We start from the raw sequence: 21,143 nt of genomic DNA, 5'->3' as shown, positions 1-21,143 counted from the left end.
CTGGGGATTTCAATCATGCAGACTTAAAGTGCGTGTTTCCAAAAATACAACAACACATAGACTTTCCAACAAGGGGAAATAACACACTGGACTTTGTTTACACCACCCAGAGAGGAGCCTACAAAGCTTTTCCCCTCCCCCACCTCGGCGCCTCAGACCATATCACTGTCATGCTAATGCCTGCTTACAGACCGCTCGTTAAAGTGACCAAACCGGTTCGTAAGCGGATACAAGTGTGGCCAGAGGGGTCTTCAGAGGCTCTACAGGACTGCTTTAATACTACAGACTGGAACATGTTTAAGCAGGCTGCCACCTATAACAACACCACTGACCTCCAGGAGTACGCAGAGACTGTTACTGCCTACATCAACAAGTGTATTGAGGATGTAACAGTCACGAAAACCATAACTGTCCGGGCCAATCAAAAACCATGGATGACAGGAGAGGTCTACAGGCTGCTGAAAGCTCGGAATGTTGCCTTCAGAGTTGGAGACGAGGAAAGCCTGAGGACAGCTAGGGCCAACCTTTCCCGTGGCATCAGAGAGGCTAAGAGACAGTACTCCAGGAAAATATCTCATCACTTCAAAGACAGCAGAGACTCACGGAGCCTGTGGCGGGGCATTCAGACCATCACAGATTACAAGCCCCCACCACAGACCTGTGATAGCACTATCCCCCTGCTGAACGAGCTGAACACTTTCTTTGCTCGCTTTGAAGTCCAAAACAGCACCACTGCACAGAAGACCCCACCCCCTCCTGGTGACCAGGTGATGACTCTGTCACCGGACAGCGTGAGGAGATCCCTCAGCAGGATCAATGCACGTAAAGCTCCGGGTCCTGACAACATTCCTGGTCGTGTACTGAGAGACTGTGCAGTGGAACTCACTGATGTCTTCACAGACATCTTCAACATATCACTCATCCAGGCTGTCGTCCCCACATGTTTTAAAGCCACCACAATCATTCCGGTCCCAAAAAAGTCATCTCCCTCCTGCTTTAATGACTACTGTGTGGTTTGGAGCCTGCAATGCGTCCTGTCATAGAACCCTCCAACGCATAGTGAGAGCTGCAGAGAGGATCATTGGTGTCTCTCTCCCCTCCCTCCAGGACATTTACAGCACCCGTCTCACTAAAAAAGCCCTTTGCATAGCGGCTGATCCCACGCACCCAATGCAAAGCTTCTTCAAGCTGCTGCCGTCGGGGAGGAGACTGCGGAGTCTCCAGGCCAGGACCAGCAGGCTGAAGGACAGCTTCATCCATCAGGCTGTCAGGAAGCTTAACTCCCTCCCGATTCTGCCCCCTCTCCCCTCTCTCCTCCACGGTCTCACTGAACTCTGTCACACACACACAAACACACACACTCTCTGACTCACTCACTGGCCTGCACCAGTTACCAGTCACTTTGTGGAGCATTGGACTGCCATTACCTCATAAGACTTTGTTGTTACACTATCTCTTACCGTACACTACTAAATCTCCATTTGCACTATTTGCCTATTTGCACTACTCTGCCTGGTTTACACTCAATGTCACTTACCCATTATATTGTATATTGTATAGCTTTCTTGTTATATGTAAAATTGTATTTATTTAAATTTTTACTTTTTAATTATTTTACTTGCATTTTTAATCACTTTTATATTTAAATATATTTAAATGTTCATTTGCTATTTATCTAGGGATTGAGAGTAACGCAATTTCTATTCTCTGTATGTCCTGTACATGTGGCAGAATCGACAAATAAAGTTGACTTTGACTTTGACTTTGACTTTGAATTTTGTGATGCCACATCGAAAAGGCTCGGATGAGCTTTCCAAAGTTCTACAAGTTGTGCCTCCATCGCTTGTGTCCAGATCACAGGCTGCACAGCCGTGCTGCTCCATCTTTTTCACCGACGTTTACGTGTTTGCGCGTGAGCAGTGTGCTTCTCGTTATCCCACGTATACTACACGATGCACGATGAAGGCCAAAATCGGGCTGATCACCAAGTCGGTCGCATGACTCAAAAATCGTCTCAAAATGGGCCAAAATTCACACAGTGTGCGCCCAGCATTAGAGCAGCAATGTTTGTTCACTCAGAGAAAGAAAAAAAAGGCTGCAAAAGTACAGGGAGGAATGGGAAAAGGGAAACACCTGGCTGGAAAAGTGCACGATAACACCTTTAAAGCGCACTGCACTGTGTGCCGGCGCACTTTTTCCATAGGCATGCTTCTAGTGGTGGGCACATGAAGAACATGAGGGGCGTGAAAGCTCGGGGAACCCTTAACCAATTTCTTGTCCACCAGGCCACGGCAGAAGCAGATATGGTATGTAAACACTGTTTGTTGTTTAAACCCTCTGGTTAAGGTTAATATGGGCATGTGCAGTGAATATCAGCGCTATGTGGCCAGAAGTGTGATAATATAATTTATTTTGTGTAATAAACAACTGCAAGGATGGATGATTACAACAAATAGATGACTAATACATAAAAGTAATACATAGATGAATAATGATGATGAGTTATGATGCGTAATCATGGGAACAAGCGGGTTTACAAACAGGAGCAGCTGATTAGCTTTAGAAAAGCTGAAATAATACCTCAACTGAAGCCAATTGTACTAAATGCACTATATGTGCACTGTTACAAGAATATTTTTGTTCTATTGTTTTATATTAATTTATATAATTTTAAGTTAAGCAGGACAGAGTTCTTTTAAAGAAAGATTTACTTATATTCTCAAAAGTTAAGCATGACAGGCTTCTGTTTAAGAAAGAGACCTGTTTTACTGTGTTAATGTTGTCATTTTGAGCTAAAAATAAACGGCTAAATGATCATTTGTTTCCCATATGGTCATATCACAAAGAATATGCATCTGCTTAAATCAAATTCAAGTCAAATGGTTAAAAAATAATTTCACACACAAAAAAAAGAGCTACAAAATTCACCACACTGGGAAGGGTGAACTGGGTTGCCCGGCCCTGGCCACGAGGTGTCCCTTATTTATTTTTCAGGGAGTTGGCAACCCTAGTACAGGCTGGCATCAGCTGGATGCTAACTTCAGTTCATATATAGATGTGTTGAACATGACATCAGAGATGTTTTCTTTATATTCTGTTGATGTTTTGAAATATTTCAAAGTGTCTCCAAGTTAAATGTTGAACCTTTAATATAGCGACACTTAGAGCTCTGAAGCCGTTTTCTCTCGTTTACAATTCAACCAATAAGTTACTGAGTAAGTTATTTTATCTGTAATTAAAGTCATCAACACTTAAAGCTTTATATGAAATATTTGTTTTTCAAATCCATCATACAAAAAATTAAATACAACTTCCATATAAAATGCAAAACTAAATATATATGACTCACATAACACAATTAACATTTAATGTCTTTCTGTCACTTTCACATACACAGAGGTATAAAAATGTCCTTCTGATGTTCCAGCTGATCAGAACCTTTAAAATTCTTATTAATCAAACATATTTTTTTCTGAACTTTTTGAAACAAGACCAAGAACTGTAGTTTTAGGACCAACAGACTGATGAATAAACCAAGTAAAGCAAAGTAAAGACAAGCTGCACTTTGACTTTTATTAGAACAATTTGCTGGAACTACAGAGTAATGAAGTACTTCAAGGTTTTGTGTGGATGACTTCCAACCTTACTGTACAGCACAGAGCACAGAGGGACAATATATGTAATCAATATATGATGCAGAATGAACAAGTAAAGACTGTAAGCTGAGTCTGAGGCTCATGCAGGACATTTCATAGTGAGGTGTCTTTGGTTGGATTATTCAAACATTTACATCAAAGCACCAAACTCATTTCTCACAGATGAAGGTCGTTGAATAAGAATAATATGACCGTCTCCATTTCCCATCACCGTCACAGCAGACTCCATAGTAACCAGAATCAGGATCTGACTGTCCTGTTCCCCTGAACCTGTCAGAGAGATCAAATCTGATATGAAACTGGACTAAACTCATAACTATTGTCACATTCATATAAATATGCGTCTCTTTTGGAATATTTCCAATATTTGCTGTATTTCTTTCCCAGGTTTCTCGCCCACTTTCCCTCCTTTAGACTTTTCTCTGAGAATCATCATGCACACTAAAACAGCTTTCAAGCTTTGATGAATATGAAATCTTCCTGCTGTAAAAATGGAGAATAAAAAGAAGTCAGAGCTGACTTTCTGCTGTTTGAAACTGTTTTGTCAGCTGTTTACAGACATCACTTTGAAATGTGTGTCTATCAGGTCATATTTACTGAAGCTTCTTCCTTCATATGTTCTGAAGTTTTACAAACACCAAAGAAGAAGAGACAGGAATTCTCTGAAACACTTTTTGTTCTGTGAGAAAAGAAACATTACAGCACAAAAACATGAAGACAAATTGAACAAAGTGAAATGTGTCGGTCGCTGCTTTGAACATGTTTCAATCCTGATTCCTTCAAACTGACTTGTTGTAACTGAACGTCATCACAGACTGCAGATGAAGAGAGTTCAAGCACAGCTGTTCATTCAAAGGAGGATTTCTGCTTTTCTTTACATTCAGTTTGTGGGGCTGTTGGAAAATAGCTCAGCTCATGTATTGCTGATCTATCTTCCAAAACATCAGTGTTTCACTTCTAAATAATAACTCTGGAATAGAAACAAACTAATGTCTCACGTTTCTGTCAGCGCTGATCCGTCCACCCATTCCCATTTAGATCTTCCTGATGTCTGGTTGGCTCTCAGACCAATCCAAGAGTATCCTCCAAATTCATTGACAAATTCCTGTTTGAGAAGAGACACAAATATTGTCTCCAGTCATAATTCAGCACTTCTGTTGTAGTGACATCATCTTGTGAACATGTCTGAAGGAAGAATAACTGTGATGAAACTTTTCTTCCATTGTGCAGAAATCAGAAAGAGCCAAAGAATCAATGAATATCAGCTCCTCCTGTAGCTCAGTCAGTGTTGCAGTGGAATCAGTGTTAACAAATCATTTGATTCAGTTGGATTGAATCAGAAAAATAATCTGGATTATGAGGATTTCTCTCATTTTATAACATTTCTGTTATTTCAATGTTTTGTGTTGACTTGGTTTCTAAGGATCATCTGAACTGGTTCCCATTTAATCCTGGTTCTTTAACTGCTTTGAATTCCTCTCCTTCATAATTCAATGTGAATCTCCAGTTTGCTGTATTGTAATCGATCCACCTCCCAAATCCTGCAATCATTTCCTGAATGGATTCTCTAATCTTCTCTCATCGGTTATTGTTCATAAAGTCATTTTAGTAGATGAGTCTAATTTGCTTATTGATGATCCCTCTAACAACACTGCCACACAATTGATGAACACTGCAGCATCATTTCATGTAGTGCATCATGTTGTCGGCCCCACACATAACGCTGACCTTCCACATGTCTGACCTACTATCCAATCACAGATGTATCATCTTTGACAGGCTTACAGTCAGTGTTGTCTTCCCAGAGACAAACTGCTGTCACTCCCATGTCTTCTAATGACTGTGGACATTTTTAGATTTCTTCACTGGCAACATCAACAGTATCAGGTCAGAGTTCAAGTCTGTACCTCTTCAACCGCCCCAAGTCTCTCCTCCAGTTCTGTTGTTGGAGTTCAAACTCCTTCCTGCTGCCATCTCCCCCTGACTTCTCTCTATTAGAAACCAGTCCCTTTCATTTCAGCTGACTTTCAAACAGCCAGAGTCTTTGTGAGTGGGATCAACCCTCCTTACATCCCACTGTTTTAAATCAAGTTGCTCGTCAGCTCCTTCAGATCTTTGATCAATTCCAACCTGGTTCCAGACAAACCACAGCACTGAAACAGCTTTCATGAAAGTTACTAACCAGATTCTTCTGCGCTGGGATAAAGACTCCATTTGAGTCCTGCTTGACTTCTCTGCAGCCTTCATACTGTTGATGGTGCTCCTCTTATTAACACACTACAAACTGGCCTCACTGGTGCTGCTCTCACATGCTTTTCTTCATACTTATCAAACAGATACTTCATATTAATCAATGTGTGTCCTCATCTGAGTCCCACATGCCTCAGTCCTTGGACCAGTTCTGTTCTCTTTATAAATGCTGCCCCTGTGACATCTGCTTAATGGTTTTAATGGGATCTCCTAGCACTGCTGTGCAGATGACACACACACTAATGCTTTTCTGTCGAGCCTCTCCTGCCTCAGTGAATGCTTCTCTGTCATCACTTCATGGATTTAAACTTCCTTCATCTCAAACTGAAGTTGTGCTGTTTGGCTCAGTTTCTCTGAGGAGGTCAGTCAGTACATCGTCCCCCTCACCAGTAACATCCAATCACCTGTTAAAGATCATTTTGAACCAACAGCTGCATTTTGAGCCTCACATGTCAAAGGTCAGCCAGTCTTGTTTCCTTTAGCTCAGAAATATTGCAAAGATCAAATCTTTACTGTGATTCAATCATCTGGAACTTTGAGTTCATACTTTCTCCTGCCTGATTATTGTAATTCACTTTTCACCTGCATTTCTCAGTCCTCCATAGTTGGTCTGCAGTTAGTGCAGAACTCAGCAGCAAGGCTGCAAACAAAACCTGGCCTGCAGTCTCATATCTCACCTATTCTTGCTTCTCTTCACTGGCTTACAGTGAAATTCAGAATCCTCTTTTAAATCCTGTTATGAACATATAAAGCTGTGCATGAACAGGCCCCTGCTTATATAGCAGAGCTTCTTGGACCTTATCACTGCAGCCGGCCTCTCTGATCATCTAATCAGCGTCTCCCAACTGTCCCTCGCTCTGATTTGAACACCAGAGGCCATCGTGCTTTTGAGCTTGTTGCAGCCAAACTGTGGAACAGCCTTCCTCAGACTATCAGGTCAGCTGACTGTTAACGGCTGAAACTCATTTTTACAGGTTAGCTCTCCCTCAATCTTTTCCCCTTTATTTTCCTCCATAGTTTCTAACTGTTGTGTTTCTGATGGAATGAATGTGCTGCTTTGTTTATGTGTCTGTATGTTTGCACATGTATACTTATCATCAATGTGTGGCTTTAATTCACAGTATGAAGAACTTTGTAACTCACTGTCAGCTCCATCAAAGATCACACAGACATGAACAAACACACCCACCTGTTCCTCTTTGCTGTTTATCATCACCAGATCAGCTCCTTTATCCTGACAGGCTCTCCTGCTCTCAGACCAAGTTTTCCACTCAGTGGATTTAAAGTAACAGCTGCTTCCAAATCTCGTCCATCGATCAGGACACTTCTCTTAAAGTCAAACACATGTTTTAAAGTCAGACTTTGTGTCCTGTTGTATCACATTAATCTTTGGTTCCTGTCATTTTCCCTGTAAATGCTTCATTTAAACTCAGGTTTTCTCTCTTATTCATAATGAACTGAAACTTACATTTATACAGAGAAACTGTTACACAGCATCAAACATTTAGGATTCAAAACAAAGACACAATCAGGTTATCACTGTGTAACACTGATGTTTTCTATCAGTTATTCAAACTTTATTACCTTCTATCTTCTCCTTCAGCTTCTTCACTTCTTCCTGTAACTGACTGTTGAGTCGTTTTGTTTCTGTAGAAAAAAAACATGTTAAAAATGTAAATATAAATTTTATCTGACATTAGTATTTTCTTGTTAATTTTAAATACTTTCTTACCTTGATGTTCAGTCTGTAGCTCGTTGTAACTGTGGTTCAGTTTATTGTGTTTGAAGTGAAGTTTGTTGTTTTCACTCTTGTTCAAAGCATCTGAAATATTTCAGTGAAAGCAAAATAAAATAAAATAAAATAAAATGAGTGAAACGTTGAACAGAAATAATCTTCTTCCTCTGCTTTGTCAAATATCAATAAGAGTCAGAAACTTGCAGCCATTGTTCTTTAACATGTCCTGTGGGTGGAGGTGTTAGAACTACAGGAAATCTGATGAGCTAAATACGTATCAACTGTGAACAAAAACCACTGACAAGATTCAGAATAATTGTGCTTCAGTGTGGAGGAAGAAGGTGAAGAGTCAAACAGCATTTCTACACCTGTAGTCAGAGATGTTATCTATATGCTTTGAAAGAATAGATTCTGACTCATGTGACATGTGCCTGTTCTCACTGAAAATATGTCTTTTTACATTCAGTCAAAGCTGCTCTGAGGCTTCAACACTTCCTCTTTCTGCTTATTTATAATTAATAAATGTTTCTTCCTGCAGCTTCCAGGAACTTCCTGCTTTCAGACGTCCTTTTGCAGGCGTCTCTGTTCTCACATCATAGATTTGTGATGTTTCTGCTGATCCAGCATTAAGTCTGTCACAGCTCCACCAGGAGCTAAAGGTCAGCTGAAGATCATCAACTGATTTAAAACATAGAATCAAACCACCTTAAAATCCAAACATCAGCAGCTGCTGGAAGTTTTCTCTGTGTTGTTGTTTTTGTTATTGTGGAGTCTTTACCTGATAATATAAAGAACCTCGAGGCAACTGTTGTTGTGATTTGATGTAATAAAAAAGATTCATTGATATATCCCAGCAGATGAATGGAGCTAACATTGGCTTGTTAGCTACCTGCTTAATGCACCAAGTGAACTAAGTAGTCGCACAATGACAGACGGCCACTGTCTAACATAGTGTGGCTGCATCTGCATCAGTCTGCAGCAGATGCTGCTGCCTGTCTGCTTTGTTGATGTAATCACAGAATCACCGTGTTGAGTGAAGAGTTTGAAGGAACAACAAGAACATTCACTCCACAACACACACAAGATATGAGCCAGGAATCATGCACACAGACACACACCTGCTAATCAGTGCTAAGTAACAGACTCATGAAATACTAGAAGCTCAGTCAGCAAAACCAACGTGTTGGTCAGGCTGTACCACACAGCAGCTCATATTATTGATCAGAGAATTCCATTTAAAATGCCACCGTGCAGTTTTTATGAAGAGGAAACTATCCTTAGAGACCAAAACTCATTTGGTCCTGAATGGAAACATGTTTTTACTGCAGCAAAGGTGCTCATTTTAACATGGGAGTCTGTGGGGACTGACTCGCTTTCAGCATCAGCCTCCAGTGGTCATTAAAGGAACTGCAGTTTTTGCTGCTTCTGTGTTGGCTTCATGTACTTCCTGTATTTGCTGTGGCAGAAGGACACGTTCTGGTTGTGAAGCTGCATGTTTGTTGGCTGCTGGGATTCAGTATCAGTCATACATTCATTTGCAGGAGAAGTTCAGAGGTTGTATCTTATCTTACAGCATATGGACAGGATGATGATCCCAGCTAACATCAGGAGGCACAGCACTCTTAGACCCAGTGTAGCACATCTGAAAGAGCCCTTCAGGACTGAAGGAGGATTCAGAGTCTGTGGTCCTGTTAGAAAGCAGTGTGGATGTTGGTCTGTGCTTATTTCCTGTCACTCTGTGATTAACACATAGTGGTCACTACAGGCTGTTGTCTTGTATTTGTGTCAGTGTTGATGGTCTACTTACACATAAACCACTACATTGGACACTGATGCGTCACTCCATACCAAATACTTAATTTCAAATGTATGTTGTCCACCTAAGTGGACATGTAAAAAACTCTTTGAAAAGTAATTCATGCATGAAAGGCTTAATAGACCTGCGGTTGAGGTTGTATCAGCTTAGCCAAAAACAAAAGAAATATAACATCTGCGCTGTGACTAAAGTGTGTAAATAAATTTCCTGTTCACAGAGCTCTACAAATTCTTGTTTTTATAATTGACATACCTCCTTCCTCCGATTGAAAATGATCATAACTATCTCTGATCTCATCTGCACTCTCGTAGATATCCACCTCCCTCTGCTCCCACTCTGCTCCGTCCTCCTTTCTGCTGTATCTCACCTTCTTTGATAGATCTGGTTCAGCATAAATATCTGAGGACATGTTGAGAGGACTGAGACGCTGAGCAGGAGTTTAAGCTGTACTCTAACAGTTCTGCAGTACTGACCCTGGTAGATATCGAGCTGTTTTATTCTTGTCCAGCCTTCTGTCTGCTTTCAGGCAGGAAGAAGCTTTGAGGAAGTGGCAGCATGCAAAGAACCACAGACCCAAACTTTCATTTAATTAATGTGAATAAAAACCTCCAGTGTGGTGGAACACACAAATAGAACATTTCATTGTATTTATATGTGCAAAGCCACTCAGAAAAGTGTGAAAACATTTTGCATGAAACAAGAATAAATAAATTTTTCTTTGTTCAACTAAAGGTGAGCTCATGGTGAGACAAACCACAACCACATTCATACCTCATGCTCACAGTGTGCACAAAGCAGGAAATGTCTCTTTGTCAGCAACACCTTTTTCTTTTGCCTGATAGAAAAACATGTTAAGTTTTAACTAGAGATGGACCGATCCGATATTACGTATCGGTATCGGTCCGATACTGACCTAAATTACTGGATCGGATATCGGAGAAAAATAAAAAATGTAATCCGATCCATTAAATATCACGAAAGCACCTCACAAAACTTGCAACACGCCGTAACTCACCTCAGAACGTCGGAGCAGTATGCATCACGTGATAGAGCAGCTGTGGCATGCGGGACCTGTAGGTGGTCTGGATAGCATTTGGAGCTTCGCTAGCAACCTGGCATTTCATCTCCGACAAAGTTATCCCCGAGAGAAGTAAAGCAAGTGTGTAAGTCCATCTCTGAATGTTTGTAAAGCATTCCTGCGTTAAGCTTAACGAGCGACTGCCTCTCGCTCTCCGGCTGCTACTTCAATCGTGAAACTGCTTAAATGATCAGCTGATCGGCTTTTCTGTCGTGAGTCTCTCTTGTTTGTTTTTGGCCCACTTTGCGCCAGAAAGAGCAAACCAGCGGCTGAACAACAGCAGCACGTTTAAGCTTGATCAGCTGTTGTTACAATTTATTTAATATTACTTTCTACTCGAGGATCTTTTTCTATGTAGCTGACGGCTGGTAACTGTGCAGGGGCGGATCTAGCAAAGTTTAGCCAGGGGGGCCGATAGGGCATTAACTGGGAAAAGGGGGCACAAAGACATACTTTTCTTTCTTATTCTCATTTAAAATGTCGAGCTTTTAATAAATAATTATCTGACACACAAAGTTTTAATTTGATGTAAAATGAATAGAAGTCAATTACTGTATATAGTGACTATTAAGTCTAATATATATACCCTAGTAAGCTATAGTACATTTTCCTTTGGGAAGGTACCATCTGTGCAGTCTGCAATTTTGTTGAAGAAAGATGTTGAATCTATTTAATATTTCTTGAAAAATAATTGATTTCTGTGCATTTTTTTTCACACTGCATCAAATTAAGGTTGATTACGTTGATTAAGCATCATGAGGTGGAGCGTGAGGGGTGGTTCCCTATTTTTTATTTATTTATTTTTGTTGTTGCTGGGAGTTGGAACCCTATTAGTTAGGTTGCTTAATATTTACGCTAAGTACTCTTTAAAATACCAGAATAGGGAGGATGGTGTAGGTCTAAGTTTATTAGATTGATCAGTATTGCTGAACTATGAAATATTTTTTTTGTATACAGGTATAACAGAATAGCTTTAGTGTAGTTGTTGTTTTAAACTTGAGTATGAACTTGCAGACTTGCAAAATGCAGCAAGATATTTTAAAAAACAGTTTTGTTGATTAAAAAACACTATATCGGATTCATATCGGTATCGGCAGATATCCAAATTTATGATATCGGTATCGGTATCGGACATAAAAAAGTGGTATCGTGCCATCTCTAGTTTTAACACTTGCTCTTGACGAAGGCGGTCGCACTTTTCTCCTCCCCTCCTCCTCCAGTCAGTCAGTTGATTTTGGCTACAGCTGAACCTCTGTGCCTGGACCCCTCCATTTCTGTTACTTGCACAGCTAACCGCCTGCTTTACAACAAACAGAAAATGAACACTCGCTCCATGAAATCGCTCCTTAGCTTCCCTGCTTAGCCTCTTATGTCCTTGTCTTGTCTAGTGTTTTTACTTTTCCCTGGACATTCTCTCACAGTCTGTTCTCTAAAACCTAAAAGAGGAATTATGGGTTGGATCAACTGGTCCCTGAATGCAATTGACACCCTTTTCTCAACGAGAAGTCTGGGCTCGGGTGAGCCTGAGTGCTGAAGATATCTACGTATTCGGAACCATGATAACAGAGTTCTTGCTGATCGGAGCTGGCTTGGCCCTGACTTATCGAAGAATTAAGAAAGCGGAACCGGCTGTTCAAACCCCCACAAGGCTGCCCGCTGGGATTGAAACGATGGGACGAGGCGTGAGTTTCTCAAAATGGGCTCATTGAGTGCAGCATGGATAAGATCTTGGAGAAGCTTACGGCTGCCGTGAATACTCAGAATAAGACCTCTGAGCACAAACTGGATCACATCTTGGAGAAGCTCACTGCGGTCGTGAGTTCTCAGAATCGGCTCTTTGAGCACAAGAATGACGACATCACAGAGAGTAAGTTTGATAACATCATGGAGAAGCTCACGGCTCTCCAACAGGAGATTGAGAGACCAGTGTCGGACTGTTAGAACAGCTTTGAAATTTATATGAGCTGTTCGCACTAAAGTAAAAACCACCATCACTTCATGTGGCTACCCCTTCTGTGCCAGCTGTGGTCTCAAGCCTGGAGCTGAACAACAACACCCTGATAACGACTGTGTTTAGACTGTTCTTCCCATTCCATGCAAGGCCACCTGGGTTGGCTGGAAGACTGTTTACTTAGCCTGGCAGGGCGAAGGACACTGTCTCAGCTGAACTCTGGACACACACACACATACAGACACAGACATATATACACATGCAGATATACACTCATCCCCCCTCCAAACGCCTTTGACGCTGATTCCCCTCTGATGCTGACGGTGGATCAAGGAGACCAGCGCACACAGGCCCGGATGTGCTGTCTACACTGGCTGGCTCTCACCCTTTACCCCCCCCTGTTGCTTGTCATGTGTTTCTTTGGTGTATTAAGAGTTTGTTCATGTGCAGAGGTGTTTTTTTTCTGTTCTCAAACTGATCTCCCTGTTAGAGCTCAGTCTGGGGGGAGTTATTTTTTTCTCCTTATCTTTTCTCATGTGGTGCATTTTCCATGTTATACCTCTCTGACCTGTCTTCCCCATGTGATGTTTTGTGTAATGTATGTATGGTCAGAGGGTAAGATGGTGCTGGCAAAGGTTGGCAGCCTTAACCCAATTTCCTTCGGGGTCAACCTTCAGGATCAATAAGGTTTTATTGAATTTAAGATTTCATGTGACCAAAGTTACTAAATTGTTTTTTCAGTTTTTCTCAGTCCATAATTAAACATCAAAAAGTTTTCACTACGGTACGTCACAGTGTTGTGAACCAAATATTGAGAATGACACCCAAACGACATATCAGCTTCATGTCTAATTGAACAGAATATTAAGTCAGTTTTGTAACATATGGTCGTTTTATGAGTAGGATTATTAAGGGTCTGCCTACTGGCTAATGACTTGTGACTGATTGTTAGGTTAGCCTGTTCTTTCCTCAGCAGTTTACTCAGATACATTCCACATCCTGTTTCAAACACATTTCATCCATCAGGTGAAGTCACAGTGGCTATAGCCATCTTTTACTCCAGTAGTTTAGCCTACGTTCATATTTTGCACTATTGATTGATGCCACTCAGTTGTTTTGTTTTATTTTCTTTTTGTATATGGCTAGAGCACAGACAACAAGAAGTCTGAAAGAAGAAGAAGAAGTGAAAACCTGAACAGAATCTTAATAAAATGCTCCTCCTCATCCTCACTTCATGCCTCATCTCCTGAGCTGAAGTCAGGAGTCTAACACATGAAACGTGCATAGACATACTTGTTTTTTCTTGATATTGTAACAATTACTTATTGTCAGCAGATTAGACATGCAACCCTCTCATCGCAAAGGAACTATCAACATTTCAACCTATCTTCAAACCTCAGTATGGCTGAGCTTCCCTGACTCCTTTCACAAAGTTTTATGACACTTTCCAGAGTAAATAAAGATTGATGTTTATCACTCATTGACAGCTGAGGAAAACAGTGGAGTGTCAGCCTTCCAAAGATAGGAAAAACTGTGGGGAAATCCAGTCCAACCAGTGGTAGAAGCATGCAGGCTGCCTGCCACTGTTATGGGGTCCAATCTAAATGTTATGTTTTTGTCTCACTATAACATGTTTGTCATATAGCAGCCACTTCAGCTATAACTATGCACTTGAATATAATCAAAGAACTATGAGTGGTCTGAAGCAACCATCGAACATTTACTCAACAACAGAGAGCCATGCTGTCAAAAGCCTGTAAGAAAAACGTGTCATGGTTTGGGTCATTGTGACCCAGTGTTTTTGAGTTCTTGTGTTTTGGTGTCATTTTTGTATTATGGTTTATGTTTTAGGTTCATTAGCAGTCTTTATGTTTGCCCTTGTGTGTATTTATGGCTGCATCTCCCTCTGTCCTGCGTTGCGATCTCCCTCATACCCAGCTGTGTGTTCTGTTCATAGTCTAGTTTCTAAGTCTCTGTCTTTAAGAGATTCCTGCAGTTTAACTAATTGGTGTGTGTTATCTGGCTTCATGGGCAGATAGAATTGGGTGTCATCTGCATAGCAGTGAAACTGTATGCTATGTCTTCTCACGATCCTGCCTAAGGGTAGAGAATTCTAACAATTAGTATAACTTGGAGGTGTTGATTCATTGAAACTAATATAATCATCCTGCTGTAAACATGTTTCTGTAAGCCAGAGTAAGACAGTTTTGATGATCATTATTAATTCATGTACTCACAGAGATTTGGAAGAGAGACACCTAATGTTTAATAATCCACATTCTTCATTTGTTTTTTGTTGGTTTGGGTGCAGACACAGTCTCTAAGTACATGGGGTTTTGGAGCGATAACACAACATGGTAATAAAATTTCTCACAGCGTGTCGTGATTGCAGCCAGAATCAGCAGATACAGCACTCCCAGGTTCACTTCAAAACCTCCGAAACTGCTTCGTTTCCCAGCTGGAAGCTTCTTCTGAGTGTCAACACCTAAAGGGAAAAAACCCAACTTTTTTATATAATAATATTACTGATTTCTTTTTAATTGAGATTTTTAATACTGGTGCATGCCTTAATTAAATGGATCTGCCTTGTAGTAATAATGACATTTCCAACAAGTTGATCTTGTATATTTGAGAATTACAGGAAATCAGGTAAAATGTTCTACTGGAGGAAAACATGGTTGATATAATTTGGTGCAAAATCATATCTTTAGTTTATTCCCACATGTATTGATTCTTCAACAGTGTCTGACAAACCTCTTTTAAAGCAAAGGACAATATTAATAATGATAATTATGAATAATCTTCATAATTTGCTCACAGGAAGACTTATTTTGAGATGTTAGGTCCCAGCCAAGCAGGCATAGAGACCACTTAATGATGGCCAGTTTAACTCATTGGTGTGTGGCTTGATAGACAGATAAAGGTGGGTATCATCTGCACAGCAGTGGTAATGTCTGCTATGCCTTGTGATGATACTGCCTAACAGAAGCATGTATAATGTAAACAAAACTGGTCCTAACACTGAACCCTGTGGAGCTCCATAATTCACTTTTTGTATGAAGATTCTTCTTTAACATTTACCTTCAAAGTAAAAGCTGAACCTTTTGTACAAACTGGCTTTAGCAACTTTAACCCTGGAGGTAAATGTTCTCTGTTTCTAGTTTGCGTCGCACTCGATGCAACACACTTGATCACTTCCACACAAACGTTGCAAGACCAATCTACCAGCAATAGTGTACGAAGGCCACCAATGGGTTACTAACTTGTGTCTAGGCCTGTGTCACTAAATCCTTGGAAAAACCTAATATTATAATTGGCTCTGTTACACCCCGGCCTAGGCAACCGGGGTGCAACGTAGAAAAACAAAGATAAGGAAAATAAAACCACGAAGAAAAACACTAAGGCTCTCCACCAAAATCCCAAAACGAAAGTGTCTCAAAACAAAAGTAGTGACAAAACCCATTTACAGCTATTTACAACAAACTATTTATTTACAACAAAACACCAAACTATTTACAACACGGGGAAGATCGCGAACATGACACACTGAAACACAGGGCTTAAATACATAGAAGGAGCAATCAGGGAATGGACCACAGGAGGGAAACACAGCTGGGGCAAATTAGACCTGACAAGGAAGCGTAAACTGAACACACTAAGATAACACAGACTTTCAAAGTAAAACAGGAAATACATGACAGTCACGGAAAAACAAAACACTGACAACACCGAATCGTAACAGCTCTGAAAACAATACGTCAACTTGTTTTCTGAGGTTATTTGTGCTCCACACAGTTTCTAGCAAGTTTGTTTTTAAACTTCTGTTGCACCACCGAAGAGCTCCTGCTGGATAAGCCATTAGAGTCATGCAGCACTTCCCTCCTTCATTGTAAACTTTTGAAATGTTTGTTGCTTCCTACTTACCAGCTTCTTGTATCCCAACATCAGGATGCTGCTCTCCATCGTCTATCATCTGCACCTCGCTGTACTCTCTCTGTCGTCCATCACTGTGGGTCCTTCTGCTGTATTTCACTCTAAAATCTGCTGCAGCTTGAATTTCTGCGGACATCTTGGTGGGTGAGAGTGTTTGACGAGGCTTCAGTGTCTGTCTGGTTTGTTTCTGAGTCGGGCAGCTTTTAATAGACATCAAACAGGAAGTAGCAGCAGACCAAACCACCAACAGAGGGGCCAACTTCATTTCTGCTTTGCATTGTGGTTAGCAAACTTTTTACTGAGAGTTTGTTTAAAATAAAAAAAGAAGCTAAAAAGTTATTTATAAATATAAGTCAGCAGCAATAATCGGCACATAATGCCTTTTTCATGAGTCTTCCTGGTTTCATGACTCTGTACACATCATAAGTACGTAGAAGCACATGAGTGTCACAGGAAATATGAGGTCGGGCCCTGTGTCACTGGTGTGTTTCTCTCAGCACAGACTGGCCACCACAGCCTCTTCAGGTCACACACTTTATTTTCCAGCACACACATGAAATGTTTCTGACTGAGCTGCTCTGCTGTTGAGCCCGACTGAGGGAAATGTGTTTTATAGGATTTAGTTCCAGCTTCTCCCAACCGGCCACAGTGAGCTTGTCCACTTACTGCGTGTGTCTTCAGGTCTTAGACACCACCAAAATAGAGATGCAGTCACTCTGTTTTTCAACTGAAGCTTGTCGTGTTCAAAATGTCAGAAGGAATTTCAGGAGAAAATATCTGTCTATTAAAAAGATTTCATTTGCTTTGGTATTTGAAATTCCAATTTTACAGCACTGGACTGTGATGTGATGCCAGAGTCAGCCTCACACCAAAGATGACCCTCAGAGCGGGCCGTACAGTTTTATACTACAAGAGGAACATGTATTATTATGACTATGTTCTTCCAGAAGCGGCGTGGCAGTCTGCTACAACTCCTCATTCACTCCACGTCTGCTGCTCCCTCGACCTCCTATCTGCTTCTTTTCCTGGAATCAGAGACACAAGGACACAAAAACACACCCTGCGTAGCCTTGGTTATCTAATGTTGTTATTTATTGTTCTTCTACTGATTCTAAGGTCTGGTTCAGGATACCTAGTTTGGACTCTCTGACCCAGTGTCACAGCTGGTGCAGCTATCGTGTGGTGGCGTGAATGGGGATCCAAGTTGCAGACAGTGGTGGAGATGCGAGTGAGGTTTATTTACAGTGCTCAGTAACAAAAGTGAGGGCAGAACTGAACAAAACCCTAAACTGGGGAGAACTAAAAATAACAAAACACAAAACTGTAACTCACAAGGTCACAATCAGGGAAACACATAAGGAGGTGAGCTGGGAACAAAGAGCAGGCTGTGGAGCAGAAAGCTGCAGAACAACAGAGTAACACAGACGAACCGATGAGGAACACAGGCAGGCACACACTATATATACAAACACAAGGTAATCAGGTAATGACACACAGGAGGGGAGCACAGATGAACCTAATTCACAAGACGACAGGAAGACACAAGCTGACACAGTGATAACAGACTTACTTAGACTTAGTTCCTCCTACACCGGGCGGCGCATCGGGCAGCTAGTGATCTCCATCGATGTCGGTCAGCAGCGACTGCTTCAGCTTCGTCCCAGGCAATGTCGACAGTTCTCAGATCGTCCATAAATGTTCGACGCCATGTGGTCTTTGGTCGGCCTTGCTTTCGCTTGCCAGTGCGTGGACGCCATGTCATGGCAATCTTAGCTGGGCGATGAGGGGGTAGGCGTAAAATATGTCCTGCAAAGCGGAAGCGCCTTTCTGCAACAACATCGGCTAATGGGCGGGTGCCTGCTCTTCGTAGGACCTCCTCATTTGTTATTCGGTCCCGGTAGGAAATTCTCAGGATTCGCCGCAAGCCACGTTGTTGAAGCACATTCAGGTGTTGAATAATTGCACTTGTTGAGCGCCAGGTTTCACTAGCGTAAAGTGCAGTAGGGAAGACGATAGAGTTCAGTAGTCTGATCTTGACCCTTACATTCAGGGAGGTCGAGTTCCAAATAGGTTGGAGACGTCGCAGGACACCAACTGCCTTCCCTACTCTGGCGTCGACATCCCGATCAGAGACCCCGTCATTCGAGATGATGCTGCCAAGATATGTAAAATTCTCCACCTCTTCAGCACGTTGTTGGTTGATCATAACAGGAATGCGGGCACGTGCATAGCCAACTCGGAGTACCTTGGTTTTTTTGGTGCTGATTCTTAATCCAACTTTCGTTGCCTCCCTCTGCAGGGCCGTGGTCAACTTTTGGAGGTCTTCCTGAGTCGAGCCCAGCAAGTCAGTGAGATTACGCGCTTCGTTCCATGGGCACACCGATGCCAGCTTGGTCAACTGATCGTCGCATGATGAAGTCAATTACCAACAGCAAAAGACCAACGATGGGTCGAACACTTCCGCGATACTCTGAACCAACCTGAGCCACCCCAATGGTTCGAGGCCAAAGACCTGGCACCTTCCATGGATCTTCTTCCTGTCGATATCGGACAAATCAGCATCACTGAAGTCAAGACAGCGATCCGACTCCTCAAGAGTGGAAAGGCCGCAGGCCTGGACGAAATCCTCGCCGAAATGCTGAAGCATGGCGGACCCCATCTTGAAGCCGCCCTTACAAGACTCCTAAACGCCTGCTGGTCAACATCACAGTGATAACAGACACAGACCTTCAAAGTAAAACAGGAAATTCACAAAGACAAGCTCAGGGACACGAACAGAGCACAGGAGGGAGAACACTAAAGCACTAACCACACGAACCAAACCCTAAGAACTAATACAAAATAAGAATGAACACAACACATGAGATGACACCAAAATGAACACAAAACGCTGGGTCAACGACCAGGACCATGACACCCAGAGACTTACAGGAAACCATTTTCATGTGTATGTAAGCGTTGCTGCAAAGTCCCCGTGCACTCTGTGTCTCTAAGCTTTCGACCTTCGAAAGACAGAGTGCCAACTCATATGAGCACATTTGCATTGTGTATAACAAAATAATTAAAACAGCTGCATTCAATTTTCAACCCTAATAAACTAACTCCAGATTTCCCTCAGTAATCCTGATTCATGTTGTCACAGTTCACCTGGTGAAGAGCACATTCCCAAAGGATTCTTTTTTCCCAGAGCATTTTAGCATGACACTCTTTGATTACCTCTCCATCACAGATATTTGTTTTTATCACAAAGCTGCTCTTGACAGTCCTGATAGATTTGAAACCATATTGGAAAAGATTTGTGAGAGCTGTTGTAAAAACTTTATCCCACCTTAATAGATCCATCACTAATGCACTGAACTCTTTAGTAAGAATTGGGAGCTCCCCCCCAAAACTGTGTCCTGTTTTCCAATCAGCTGTTTGTGTATAAAGTGCTGTCTCTTTGAGACATCTGTTATGTTCCCTGTATGTCCCTCTGTGATCTCCAGCTCGCTCTTGTTCATTATATATCTGGATGTTAAAGACTTCTTTTTATTCTGAGTCCTGCGTTCGAGTCCTTCCCTCTCTTCCCCCTCTCATGTATTATTTCCCATCCACGAGTCTGAAAATAATAATGCTGCTCTATGTTCACTGCATCTCAGCACCTGTTTGTATCACTTCTGCTGATGCTGCAGACCGCTGTGTCTATTTTATATTTGAATTGGCCTTTTATATTTTCTTCTACTGTTTCTATTTTGTCTTATTTCTGTTTAAGAAAGACATGGTACAGAGAGGGTGGAGCTGCCTGTAGCTGTCTGTGGTGCTGAAGCTTTCAAACATTTCATACCAACACTGACTACAACTGTGACCACAGGGGGGCAGCATAGAGCCAGAGAGTGTTAGTGTAGCTGTTCAGCCCTATAGTAAGAAACAAGAAGACTGATGAAGGAAAAGCTTCTTCCACTGGTGTAACACACAGGTTTGTATGAAGTCACACTAACTAACCAGCAGTAACCCACATTTGATCAAAGCAGGGGCAGAACTTTAATAACAGGTTATAATGTGTCATCACAGTTGTTGTCAATCCAAACACACTTTCTGACTTTTGCTGTTTATTGTAAAAGAACAACACACTTGTGGTCTGACCTAATGCTGTAGTGCAACAACAACTATACAAATGTGAGCTCACTGCAGCCTCTTGTGGTACAAAGTGGTATTACATGAGAGTACAGGCTGACATTAGCTGGATGCTAACTTCAGTTCATATATAGATGTGTTGAACGTGACGTCAGAGATGTTTTCTTTATATTCTGTTGATGTTTTGAAATATTTCAAAGTGTCTCCAAGTTAAATGTTGAACCTTTAATATAGCGACACTTAGAGCTCTGAAGCCGTTTTCTCTCTTTTACTATTCAACCAATAAGTTACTGAGTAACTTATTTTATCTGTAATTAAAGTCATCAACACTTAAAGCTTTATATGAAATATTTGTTTTTCAAATCAAAATACAACTTCCATATAAAATGCAAAACTAAATATACATGACTCACATAACACAATTAACATTTAATGTCTTTCTGTCACTTTCACATACACAGAGGTATAAAAATGTCCTTCTGATGTTCCAGCTGATCAGAACCTTTAAAATTCTTATTAATCAAACATATTTTTTGCTGAACTTTTACAAACAAGACATTTACTGTAGTTTTAGGACCAACAGACTGACGAATAAACCAAGTAAAGCAAAG

General features: G+C 41.3%; 1 protein-coding gene across 1 annotated transcript; it reads right to left on the bottom strand.

Moving 5' to 3' along the window:
* Positions 1–3,548: 3,548 nt before the first annotated feature.
* Positions 3,549–9,998, bottom strand: LOC146682377 (uncharacterized). The gene is made up of 7 exons (XM_085445608.1): positions 9,710–9,998; positions 9,213–9,329; positions 7,639–7,728; positions 7,491–7,553; positions 7,096–7,235; positions 4,655–4,761; positions 3,549–3,926 (listed from the first exon to the last, which is right to left on the bottom strand). Exons 1-7 carry the CDS (start codon positions 9,864–9,866, stop codon positions 3,806–3,808), a joined length of 795 nt encoding a protein of 264 aa, XP_085301734.1. The 5' UTR covers positions 9,867–9,998; the 3' UTR covers positions 3,549–3,805.
* Between the last annotated feature and the right edge of the window lie 11,145 nt (positions 9,999–21,143).

This window comes from Copadichromis virginalis, linkage group LG22, assembly GCF_057382275.1.
Source record: "Copadichromis virginalis isolate Kocher_CV1m ecotype Utaka linkage group LG22, C_Virginalis_male_GT1.1, whole genome shotgun sequence".
Lineage (NCBI taxonomy): Eukaryota > Metazoa > Chordata > Actinopteri > Cichliformes > Cichlidae > Copadichromis > Copadichromis virginalis.
This window is presented reverse-complemented; position numbering and strand designations above follow the sequence as displayed.

What these genes read in the sequence shown, in the direction of transcription:
- LOC146682377 (XM_085445608.1), bottom strand. Translation starts at nt 9,866, where the DNA reads ATGTCCTCAGATATTTATGCTGAACCAGATCTATCAAAGAAGGTGAGA. An exon ending in GCTGAAGGAGAAGATAGAAG is followed by an intron (nt 7,236 to 7,490) that starts GTAATAAAGTTT and finishes TTTGACTTTAAG; the next exon opens with AGAAGTGTCCTGATCGATGG. An exon ending in TAAACAGCAAAGAGGAACAG is followed by an intron (nt 4,762 to 7,095) that starts GTGGGTGTGTTT and finishes CTTCTCAAACAG; the next exon opens with GAATTTGTCAATGAATTTGG.